Raw genomic sequence first — 12,988 nt, forward strand, 5'->3', positions numbered from 1 at the left:
GACCGAGAGCGAGCAAACGTTTTATTGGGTGATGGCGGCGGCTTGGTTGTGGCTTGGTAATTGATGTCGAGTTGGAGAAGCGAGCTTCCCGGGAAAATAGTTTTATTCGATTGTTGCATATTCCGACTGCAAATGGAAGCTGTAGAATGGTGGGTTTGGTTCGAGCATGATTTAGCAATAACCACGCGTTCGCTTGCAAGTGTCTCTAATGGTAGCAAACGGTAGTAGTAATTCGATTTTTGCTTCTCCAATAACAAGAATAAATTGATTTCACTTCACCGGTCTCCTTGAACGAAGCGGAACGACCTTCGTTGCTGCCGGCGGCGGGGACCGGCTCAAATCACGACACTTTCTCACCGCATCAATCTTAATTTCATCAAGTCACGCCTCGCTCTATCTACAAAGTTAGTACATACACTAGCACAAGTGCCGTGCCGTTTCTTTCTGCTCAGCTGATGATGCGTTACGAGCAGCAGCAGTCTGGTCTAGTCTGAACCAGCACCGGTGCTTGCTGAAACAACACCTTTCTCGCGGCCGCAACTCGATTTTGAGTCACATGTTTTTGCCTCTCCCAACTGCAAACTCCACCACCCTCTGATCTACTAGCGCGCAAAGTAAACATCACCGCAAACCAAAGTCAGTCGGTGCAACCCCAAGGGGGTGGGGGAGGCGTTGAAGAGGGGACACGACCAGCAGTAGCTGGGGCATCGTCGTCGTCGTCGTCGTGAGTGGAAGACCTTGAAGTCACTCCACGGCTTGAACCATGCCAAGGTAGGTAGAATGTAGGTCGAAGGAAGTAGAAATAGATGTTTTTAATAGAATTTCTGTTTAAATTTTGATGACATTTTTCACGATAAACTTAGTTCAATTCCACTTATTTGAATCGGAGGATAAATAATTACATTCATGTTTATTTTAATGGTCACTTTAATTACATTTTCAAAACAATCCAGAATATCAAAACGTTTCAAACTGTTTTTCCAACACTGCCTTACCGCACACAGATTGCGTCTAAGTCAACACATGCTCAGCACAAACACACACACCCTTCCCCACACATCCACCTTGCTGACAACAACAACGTCGTTGATGCACATTCCCTTGGCCAGTGCACATTACAGAGGACAAACTTTGAACTCGCGACATGCATTCCTGCGGTCGCTCCTCGCGCATTCACAAGGTTCCCCGTACCAATTTGAACCGGAATGCCACAAGAAAAGGACCACCCCGTCATCATCATTATAACTCTGGCAGGTGATCGGAATTTTAAAACACTTGCTTACTTCGAACAGTTCCATCACCAGATCCGGCAGCACGTCCTTCAGCATCGTGAATCAGTCCCCTGACGTGACGCTGACGTCACGGTTTTCGTGTAGATATTGAAGGGTAACGCCGATAAAAAATCACAGCTGATGACTGCAGGCAGTCGCACAAGTGCGCGGTTTTTTTTTATTGTTGTAAGGAGTAACGTAAGTCAGTGACCACTTTACCGAACAGAACTAGACCAAATAACTGGGATACCTTCTGCGTGATGGCACTTGATTGCCGCTATCAGCGGCGATGAATGGCCCAATAACATGGTGTCGACTAAAAATACAATACAAATATATTCAGCGATTCCACGTCAAACCAACAGGATCCAAATTAAAAGTGCTCCGATTTTGCTCAAATTTGGCATGGGAATTTCTTGACCAAAATAATTAATTAAACTCATTTTATTTTTGTTTGGCGTTTATGGTGGTTGGTCCTTTCCGAAATTAGGTGGTCTAAAAAATGTCGCATTTCGACAATTTTTGCCAAAATCACATTTTTTTTTCAAAAAATCATACCTGTTCCAGAGATGTTTTTTTTGCAAAATGTGGATAACAATACAGTATACACGCGATTGTCCGAAATTTTGATTATTCGAAGTTCGATTATCCGAAGAATTAGAACTACAAATAATCTAAGCACGAACAATTTTTTTTTGTTTTTTTTTAATTCTTGTTTTTAACATCAAATTGGAACTCTGCGACCCCATTTTAGTTAAATTTGTGTAGTTGATTGCCTTAAAAATTACCAAATGATTATCCGTAGTGAAAATTTTCCGAGGACTTCGGACAATCGAGTATTTTATCCACTAAGCTAAATCTTTTACCTTATATTAATTTTAAATTTTTCAAATGATTTTTTTTTTTCAATAACCGAGTAATAGTAAAAAAAAAATCTAGTGAAATTAATATTCAGTACATACAGTCAACTTTCTCTGATTCAACATTACAGGGACTAGGGTTGAAGGAAGCTAGCAAGATATAGAATAAAATAATAAAATTTAGAAGGGACTTAATTCTAAATCTAAAGTTTAAAAAAAAATAAAAAATTAAATTACAAGCCATGTTTTGAACATTTCAATTGAAAAAGTGTTTTAAAAATGCATTTTACACCAATCCAGTTGTTTTTCAATTTTTTCGCGAAAAATAAAAACTTTTTGCGGTACTGTACATTGGAATTCCATTAAAATTTATAATATTTTTAATCGAGCTCAAATATGCTAAATATGATTTTAAATGCAGGAAAATGCATTTTGAATTGTTTTCAGTTGGTTTGACTTCTTTTTCCAAAAAATTAAGTTTCAAGAAAAAAATGCCTCCAGATTTTTCTTGCCGATTTAGAAGGGGAACATAAACTTTGCAAAATGTTTGCAACAGCCTGATTTTCAGAGAAAAAATACTCAAAAAAAATCACAAAATACCGTATTTTTCGAAAATACTAAATTTTTTTATATTTGAAATATGAATAAAAGCAAATTTGAATTATTAATGGTTTTTCACTTCACTAAATTATTTTATTGGGAAATACTAAAATTTTCACAAAATACCGATTTTTTTCAAACATGCTAAAATTTTCAAAATATGAGTATCAAACGAGGCAAAATTTTGCATGCTTCATACAAACATTGAAATTTTGTATGCTTTATATTTTTTAAATATTAAAAAACGGTATTTTGTGAAAATTTCGATATTTTTTTTTCAAAAAAAAATCTAATAAAACTTAAAAGTACACAAAATTCCGCTTCCTTTGATACCCATAAATTATGAAAATTTGAGTGCTTTCGAAAAATACGGTATTTTGTGAACAATTTTAAGTATTTATACATAGAAACTTACTACATTTAACATGACTCGATTATCCGATGTTTTGTATGGGACTTCGGATAATCGAATCATGACCAAAAAAAAAATGTTTTTCATATTTTTTTTATTTTCTTACTTAAAATATCAAATTCGAGTTCTGCGACCCCAATTTAGTCAAATTTGAATATTTGATTGCCTTTTAAATTGAAAAATGCATTTTTTCAATATGTTATCACCGCCATTTTGGCCGCCATCTTGGATTTAAAAATTCTAAATCATTTTAGAGTAGTTTATGGGACCATCAAAAATAAGAGAGCGAAAAAAAGCTTTTTTTCGTGATTCGATTATACGAAGTGAAATTTTTCGGAGGCCTTCCGATAATCGAGTCTGGACTATGTTGATTTTAGAATGATTTAAAAATGAGTTGTCGTCCATTATCGGCGATTAGATTATCGCCGATAGAATTATCGAAATAACGATAACAATGTCCCAAAATCTGAATCTTGAGAAGGGATTTTCTGATCGATTTGGTGTCTTCGGTAAAGTTGTAGGTTATGATAGGGACTTGCCACAAAAAAATGGTACTCGAAAAAACCCCGACTTTTTTTTTATTTGACTTTTTATTAATAAAATTTGCATTCCCAATTTTGTGGATCAAAAAAGGCATCTTTTGCGCTAGAGTTTAGGATTGTGAAATAAAAAAATGCAGGTCACATAAACATATGAAACACAATAACTTATAGGACATTTAAAAAAAAAAAAAAAAAATCTCTTGATTTTTAACTTTGTCTTTAAGTCTAAATTCGGTGATAAATAAGTTTTCAGTGTCATCTGATTAGTTCTAATTTATCCAACTCGCAATATCTTGGAAACTATTGGTTTGATTTTCAATGTAAAAAAAAAATAAAGTTTTGTGAATTTTTCTGCTTTGTTCAATGAATTAACATTTTAAAATTTCCAAAATAAGTGTTTCTTGCCCTTTCAAAAAGTTAATCTTGATTCTCAAATTTCAAAGTTATATTTTATTATGTATGTAAAAAGTCCCATAAAAATTGAGATATGAATTAGACAGAGATTCTCACATTTTATCATGATTAGAATCCTACCCGAATGAGATAATCATTTTAAAGATTTTCCAAATTTCACAAGTAATTGACACCATACCAAAAAAGCACACCTGCCCAGTATCCCATTACTCTCCCTTTCCTAGTGTGACCTGCAGCTAACGCAACCAACAGCAAACAAAAAAACGTCTGCTCCCTTATCAGCGCCAATGTCGTCAATAAAGATAAGAATAGCGTGCCTCGGTTATCTCGCCGCAAACTCGCGTTCAAATTGGACCTGATACTAAGCTCTCATTGAACGGGTGGGGGAGACCCCAACCCCGGAGCAAACTTCAAGAAGCTTCTTTCGCGCAATTGACGGGTATGCTAATTTCGAATCCGATGCTTGAAAAATGACAACCAGATAACGAATACAAATGGTCCTCCTCCTGGCAGTCTGTTGGTGGATGACATAACCGCCGGAAGTCACGGTTTATCATTCGTTTATCGTGCTAGAGGCTAGAAATAGCGCGACGACGACCAGAAATCTATTTCGCAAATGAACCACTTGAAGTCTAGGTCGCGCCGCGGTAGAGTGATTGTTTGAGATTTGCTGGACACTTGCGGACTTGGAATCTCGGAATCACTTAGCACGGCCAGCATCACGACTAACCATCGGTTTTAATTAGACCGCGCGACGCGAATGAGACAACTTTTTGTCACGAAGTTCTCAAGTGGTTGAGGTATTAGAATGTCGCGCAGACACATGGCCTGTTGATGATTCAATGCTTTTTAGAAACTCATAAATTGCTCAATATCTTGAACTCAATACAGATCAATCTGGGAATGAAATCAAGTTTTAATTAAGCTAAACTGAATGCCAATCCATGTAATGAGTTTCTCATCAATACGGCATTGATACTTCAATCCACCAGAAATCGTATCGAAGTCCTTGTCCTAGGTCACGTCCAGAGTTATGGAATCCATCAACTCGAGTCCAAATCGATACTAACCGGACATTTATTGAGCTGAAACTGTGTGCCATTTCGAACACGAATGACATGGTCCCAGAGTTATATGATATTGGCCACGACAACAGTTGGTTCTTCTCTTTCCCTTTCTATGGTACTCCCAGCGACTACATAACATGCCTTAAGTGGATCACTCGGGGAGAAATAAATCGCTTCATCAGTCACTCGGAGAGTTTGGTAGAAGGAGCAGGGAGGACCACTTATTAAAATTAGTGGCAAACGACACCAATTTGGGAACGGCGCGGCAACCTAAAACCGAACCTCCGTTCCCTGAGACATGTGTTTGCATAGTCCTGTGTGTGTGTCCCTTAAACGATTCTTAAATTGCTTTCGCGGAGACGCGACGAGTCGGTCATAAAAGTTTGAGCTTTTCTGGGAACTTTTTCGCTGGGGTCAAATCTTGCTGATGGATTCGACCCCGGACGGAGTGGTGACCTTCCCCCCTGGAATCGTTTTGTGATAAACACTCTTATTAAACTGCATCACCGTTTTAGCGCCAAGCTCAGTGACACTTTAATTGTTTGTTTGTTCTACGCGCCGGGGAGGTGTTTTGGAGTTCGTGATCCGTGCAAAGTGTCGTTGATGTCTTCCGCGCAATGTCGTGAAGAGCACTTCTTGCCGTTCCAGCTTGTTGAGTTCCGTAATGTCACGACTCTCGTGCTGCACACGTACATCGCCGCACACATACACATGTAGTTGTGACATTCTATGTCAAGTATCAGCTCAGGGTGCCTCTTCCAAGAGCCTGTACACACCAAACGAAAAAAGAATAGTTGATGGATAACATTTGCGTGTATATCTGCAGGACCATATGCTGACGCTGGTGGTGTCGGATGCTAAATCGGATGATGAATGTGTGAGTATGTGTGTTTGTGTAGGCACACAAACACACCAAGATAACAGAATCCGGCGTTTGGGCGGTCTTGGTCGTCGTCGTCGTCACTGTTTGCTTGCGGATTTCCATAAACTTATTTTGATTAAATTCAGCTGGGGTGTATTCTTCTTATGGCTATTTTTGCGTGTGGACTCCCGAGAGGAGGAGGAGGATGATCAAATGCTGATGAAGGATTTGCTGTACGTGCTGAGCGTAGTTTCGCGACTTATTGTTTGAATTATGAATAATAACGTATGGTGTGAGTTATGCAATCATAATCTTTATTTCGCCGGGGTGATTTCACCCGTTGATGACAAGCTAATTAGGGTGTGAATAATTTTAAATGAATGTGTCAATCAAAATGACACCGTTAAGTCATGATTCGTCTTTGAAAACACTCGCGAATTGCATATCACTACGTCGTGATAGTGCTGTCTTGTCAAACGTGCATTTGGGCTAAAGTAAGTAAAGGACACTATGTGTACCTTTCAATGCCTCACCTTTTGACCATCACAAATCCCTAAAACTCAATTTCAATCCTGAGATATTGGACAAAACACCGTGAAATTTTGAAACCCGTCATACAAAACGTTGTTCCAATCAGATATGTTTTTTTTTTTGCCACAGCCTGTAATTGCGACAACAAATATATGGGAATTTTGGTCAAATCAATTAAGCCTCGAATACCCTAATTTTTTTGCAAGAATTTTAGGTCATTTTGAGATTTTTTTTTGCTCTACGAAAAACTAAACTTCTCATGTTTTCTACTTTAAATGTTTCAGATTTAAGTATTTCATTTTGCAATTATTTTGGTTATTTTAAGTTTGTTCCTGATAGTATTTGGCTAATTCTACCGCCTCCCATTATAACCTTTTGGATTTCCAGTTGTTTTTTTTTCATATTTTTACAGTCACTTTTTTTTCGTTTTTCACATTTTCTACTATATACTATCGTTAGTTAAATTACTGCATACTTATTCTTAATAAAAATATACTGAAATGTTAGTGAAAAACACAGCCAAAGTTGACCCAGAAAAAAAATTAGACATTGGCAAAGTCACATAAATCAAGTCAAACTTTCAACCTTTAATTTTTATTCAACTGAGTTCTTCTCTCTACTACACTCTACTCACTTCAAGATCAAAGATTTATTGAAAAATGGATTTTTGGGATTTTTTTTAAGATCGAAGCCCGTTTAGAGACGGGGCGATTGCCGCCTAGGGTGGCTCCTTAGACCATTCACCTTCACAAAAAAACCATCCAATTCCAAGCGAAAGTTTCTTGAGGATACCGTGGAGATTTTCCCTTATCCTCTTAAAAAAGTGGTCATCAACAATTCCCGTGGTCCAAATCCCCCATCAACTTGGACTTCAACATGACGAACATGACGAAATCCAGTATGCAATCTGCTAAAATCACTGCTTCCAAGCAAAGCCAAGCGGAAAGTTGGCGTCAGAAATCAGAAAAATAAGCTCTTTTAGCCAGAAACCGTTAAAACTGCATTTAAAGTATTCATACGACTTTTTCAGTCTATTCAAACTAGAGGTGGGCAAAACCGCTCTTTTTAAGGAGCCGCTCATTGAAATGATCCACTCTTTTGAACGGCTCTTTTACTCTTTTTTTTTAAAAAAAAAGGAAAAAGCTATTTTTTATGAATGGGGTGATTTTTATGGGTTTTTTTCTATTGGACTTTATAAGCTATAAAAACAAAAAAGAGAAGATTCGCCTGAAAACCATGGACCTTGACGCACTTTGTCAAGATTTCTACCCAAACCTTAACGTTCAAATAATAGGATGGGGAGAGAACTCAAACATAAATCTAGGATTTTGGAGATTTTGTTTACGAAATTGCGTTCATTTCTGCTAAAATAAAACAAATACTGATATTTTATTTTGAGAAAATATTCTGCAAACTCTTTTCTATATTCTGATTTAATTGATAATGTCTATAAATTCCAAAGTTTTATAATCGGGCTAGAGATTTTTTTTTTCAAATCTCATAGGCTCATTTTATAGTTTTTTGGTAAAAAATTTCCAAGTAAATCATTTCTAAATGCTCAAATTGGTATTCGGGTAGAACTTTAATGTATCTTTACGGTCAGTTGTGCTTTAAAAGTTGTTTATTTTGTTTGAAAGAGCATTCAGCTTTACTTTTAGAATAATTTCATGATCACAAGGAAAGCAAAAAATATTTAAAAAGAACTAGAAAAGGAAAAAAGAAAATATGGGTTTCAAAACGTTTAGGCGGTGATTATTTATGAGAAAGTTGCAATAGAACCCCAGCGAAATATATCGATTCTGCTCTCAAAATTTCACGTTATATCCCCTCTTTAACCTTTCCTTAAATTTAAAATCACCGAAATAGTACACCGTGGGACAACTTTGACAAATTTTGACAAATTTATTAGCGTTGAAATATTTGAAAATACATTTTTAACTCCTAAAAACGAATTTAATTCTACGATTTGTTGGAAATTAAATGAATAATTTTTAGAAACTTAAACACAAGTTTAAAAAATCATTCCGCCTTAGAACGGTTTTTTCAAAAGACCGGAGTTTCAAAAAGAACCGCAGCTCTTTTTTTGTGAGCTATGGTTCGTTCGCTCTTTTTAGTGAACCGGCTCTTTGAGCGGATCGGGATATGTACAGCTTGAACAAAAAAATGTTTTTCGATTTTAAAAATAAGCTTTTATTTTCAAAAATGGACAAAATTATTTTTTCGAAAAATAAAAAAACCTTTAAAATTGCCCAAGGAACATTGAAGACTGGACCTCTGGTTGCTGAGATATTGCCGGAAAAAAAGTAAAAGTAGCAGGATAATTTTAGTTTCCTAAGTCTGTTTTAAACAGCCCCCCATTTCTAATGAAATTATGTCAGCAACGAATGGTACAATTTCCAATGTTAAAAATTTAAATATCTGTGAATTTTTTTGATCTCGACGAAAAAAAATTCACAAGTTTTGAATTCTAGATTAACAATTGATAAGGGCCTAATATTTATTATTGTTATTATTTCGAAGGATATCAGAAATTTTTACTTATGGACACTATTTAAAAAAAAACGTTTTTTCTTTTGCAAAAATCAAAGTTGTGTGGTCATTTCTAGAAAACGGCGCAGTTTATCAAAGTTTATGTAAAGTACATTTTGATAGCAAATTTGATTTTTCATTTAACTAAAAAAAATCTAATTTAATTTTTTTTGGATAATATTTAATTTGTTTCCAAAAACTATATTTTTCTAATAATTTAACTTGGCGGCAACATTTTTGTCCGTGCTTCTTTATGGCTCAAAAGTTGCGGGATTTTGACCCTAAAAAACAGCAAAAAAAAATCATGAGTACATATATGGAAACTGTATGTTTTTTTGTGTAAAAAAGAATACCTATTATTACCTGTTTTTTTCCTAACAGTCTTTATCAATTATCTATAACTTTGCCCAAGACACTGAATCGACCAGAAAAGTTCTCCAAAAGAAAAAGATTTTCGAATATTTACGTACCTTTTTGCCTTCCTCACTGAGGTAAGGCTATAATCCTGCTCTAAAAATGAACTTTTTATTAAAAGCTCAAAGACCCACCTTCATGTATACATATCGACTCAGAATCGAAAACTGAACAAATGTCTGTGTGTGTGTATGTGTGTGTGTATGTGTGTGTGTATGTATGTATGTGACTAAAATTCTCACTGAGTTTTCTCAGCACTGGCTGAACCGATTTTGATCAAACCGGTTGCAATCGACTTGGTTCATGGTCCCATACATCGCTATTGAATTGTTTGAAGTTTCGATAACTAGTTCAAAAGTTATGTATAAAAATGTGTTTTCACATATATCCGGATCTCATTTTTATGCATGTAAACAATGTCCGGATCCATCATCCGACCCATCGTTGGTTAGGTAATCAAAATACCTTTCTAACGACTCCACAACATTGAAGATCTGGCAACCCTGTCTCGAGTTATGATCACTTAAGTGATATTTATGTACTTTTTTGAAGCCGGATCTCACTTAAATGTATGTAAAAGATGTCCGGATCCATCATCCGACCCATCGTTGGTTAGGTAATCAAGATACCTTTTCAACGAGTCCACAACATTGAAGATCTGGCAACCCTGTCTGGAGTTATGACCACTTAAGTGATATTTATGTACTTTTTTGAAGCCGGATCTCACTTAAATGTATGTAAACGATGTCCGGATCCATCATCCGACCCATCGTTGGTTAGGTAATCGAAAGACCTTTTCAACGAGTCCACAACATTGAAGATCTGGCAACCCTGTCTCGAGTTATGACCACTTAAGTTATATCTGTGTACTTATTTTTCTGGATCTAAAAAAAAGCTGAAATATGTGTCCAAACCACGCATATCACCCATTGTTGGTAAAAAGTGAGGAAGGCATCAACCACATAGGTGGATTAAGTTAGTTTTTGTATGAACAGCTGCCTAAATTGTATGGAACCTATTATGGATGAACTAATGACACTAAATGGCTTTTTTGGTCATATAAAAGGCCCCTAGAGTTTGAACCAAACAATATTATATATAAAATCAATTTACGTTAGTCGGGGAGAATTGCTCATAAAAAGATAAATATAATTTCTAGAAAAGAATGATGTTGCCAAAACTTCAATTTTTTATAGCAAATAAAACATTTTTTTTAACAATTTTACATGTCCTTTTTTGTCCGGTCATGTCTTAACGAATATGTCTGCTAAAACTCGCCAGAACTTAAAACGTTTCCTCCTATCAGAGTGAAAATTTCCGTTTACTGCCCAACTTCCGACAGTTGGGCTTCCACAAGCTTCTTCCGGCTTCCGGCAAAAGCTCCATGTCATATATGATGTCTGACCTGAGACGTTCGAAAATTGATGAACAATTTTCGGAGCGGTGCTTTCGCCCTGCTTCGCTCAAGAGATAAGCATCTAATGGCCAATATCGGTTAGTCACTCCATGGGAATGTTTCAGGCTGGAAATTAGGGGTGGTCAGGTTTGACCAGTTTCGAACATGAACTGGTGTCGGGATTATGCTGATAAAGTCTTTTCAAACGATAATTTTTAAGTCGAGATCATAGTTAAGCCCTGACTAAGCCTAAGTCATCCCAACTCTCAAATTTTCTTCCACATGACGTCTGACCTGCGCAAGGTTGGGTGCACTGTGCCAAGTGAAATATGATGGCATAATAGCGCTCCTACTCGAAGATGCCGCCCCATCAAGACACATGGAGCGCACATCATGGTTTTGCGCCCGGAATAACGGCAGGAGAACTACGGGTGGAAGTTGTGCGGTTAACTTTGCTGATTCATGTGGCTTCTCGGTCTCGGTAACTGATTAGTTTTTATGGCTAAAGTTGGAGGCTCTCTATACTTGATTTAGATCTATATACGATCTGGGAAGATATGGTCTTCCCCGGGCGGTAGGATTCACGTGTTGCACGCCCTCTCACTTATTAATGGATGGTTTGAGGTTTCATGAGGTTTCGCGTGTGGCTCATGAAATTCGATTCCATACACGAATGACGTCACGTATAAACTCGGAAGAAGATACTTTCTCGCAGGATTCCCAGGAATTCAATTGCCAACCGCTATGAGTCATTTGAAGTTAATGGAAGAGAAATACTCACTTCAACTCGACTTGTCTGTCTTTCATGGCAGCAACTTTGACAAACTTGACTGCTTGATGGCTGGGAAAATAAGAAATTATAACCTCACAAAGTTTTGTGCAAACAACGTCCGTAAGTACCTCTCCGAGATCTCTTGAATCTTGAATTTGAACTGAAACTTGCGAATCCGACTTGTTGGTCTGCAAAAGGAAAATGTCTTCAAACATTTAAAAAATATTTAAAAAGAACTAAAACTTCAAAGATGTCTCTCTCCAGTACAACCAAGGTCTTCCCCACAAAACCTGACTCGTTCCCCGGTTTTCCCCACGCACGGTTGGCTGGCCAAAAGGTGAAATATGAATCTCCGGCGCGGGCAGTAATTTAATTGCTTTCCCCTCTGACGAATCTGACTTCTGACGAGTAAATTTTGCATTTTTTGCCTCTTTCTCTGTTTGGTGTTCTGGTCATAACCGGCGGGCAAACGCAGCAGAACGGAACGCGAACCAGTGCCGGAATTCCGTTAATTTCTGGCCTGTGTGTACCAGCTTCCGTGACGTGTGCCGTCCGTCGCACTGGTCGGGCAGAAATCGATGGTGACGGCCGGGGCCGATGGCAGCGAATGGGAAGGAAATTACTGCATGAGAGCAAACAGAACGCGTGTGTGTGTTTGCGTGCCGGTTGTGGCACGTGGACACACGTGCGGAAATGTTTTATGTTTGAGAACGAATTGAAATGTTTCTATAAGCAAAGAAAGTAATAGTTTATAGCTAGACTTAGTGCTTTTTTGTGCTTTATTTTCTCGGGGACCATCGTACACAGTAAAAAATTGTGTAAATTTGAAAGGTGTAATTTTGGAAGGTTGAATATTACCACTTTTATGGTTTAATTTTACCTCAATTTAGACCAGAAAAGGTAAGATTACACATTTTCAGAGGTAAAATTACACATTTTTTGTGACATAAAAGATGTACCCCTTACCAGATGAAATATTACCATGATTTTTTTATATTGTGTATCAAATCACCAAATTTCGCGGGAATTTCATGGGACTCGCAAAATATGTAAAGGACTGATTTTCAAGATTAAAAATAACATTTAAATCCCAAATCAGTTAATTTTCAAAAAGCAAAATTTTAATCTTCAATTTTCTATTGGAATATTACATTTTAAAAAAGGTTGAATTTAAAGGTTGCTGTCTCTGCAGGAAAATTCATTTGAATCACTTAAATTTTAAAGTTTTTAACCATATTTTGCCCGTGATTTTTTGGGGTAATTTTTACATAAACTTAAAAAAAAAAGATTTCAGTAGGCTTATTTAATTTGAACAAAC

General features: G+C 36.8%; 1 protein-coding gene across 16 annotated transcripts in view; it reads right to left on the reverse strand.

Annotated features, from left to right (window-relative positions):
• The window catches only part of LOC120425291 (phosphatidylinositol 4-phosphate 5-kinase type-1 gamma), a 99,258-nt gene that overhangs the window by 60,419 nt on the left and 25,851 nt on the right, over window positions 1-12,988 (reverse strand). Inside the window, exon 1 of one of the 16 annotated variants that reach the window (XM_039589748.2) lies at window positions 1,284-1,410. The exons of the other annotated variants lie outside the window; for them this stretch is intronic. Coding sequence (XP_039445682.1) covers window positions 1,284-1,328 — 45 coding nt within the window. The 5' untranslated portion in view covers window positions 1,329-1,410. Of the gene's footprint in view, window positions 1-1,283; window positions 1,411-12,988 lie in introns of those variants that run through there. 16 annotated transcript variants of the gene reach the window in all.

This window comes from Culex pipiens, chromosome 2 (genome assembly GCF_016801865.2).
Source record: "Culex pipiens pallens isolate TS chromosome 2, TS_CPP_V2, whole genome shotgun sequence".
Classification (NCBI taxonomy): domain Eukaryota; kingdom Metazoa; phylum Arthropoda; class Insecta; order Diptera; family Culicidae; genus Culex; species Culex pipiens.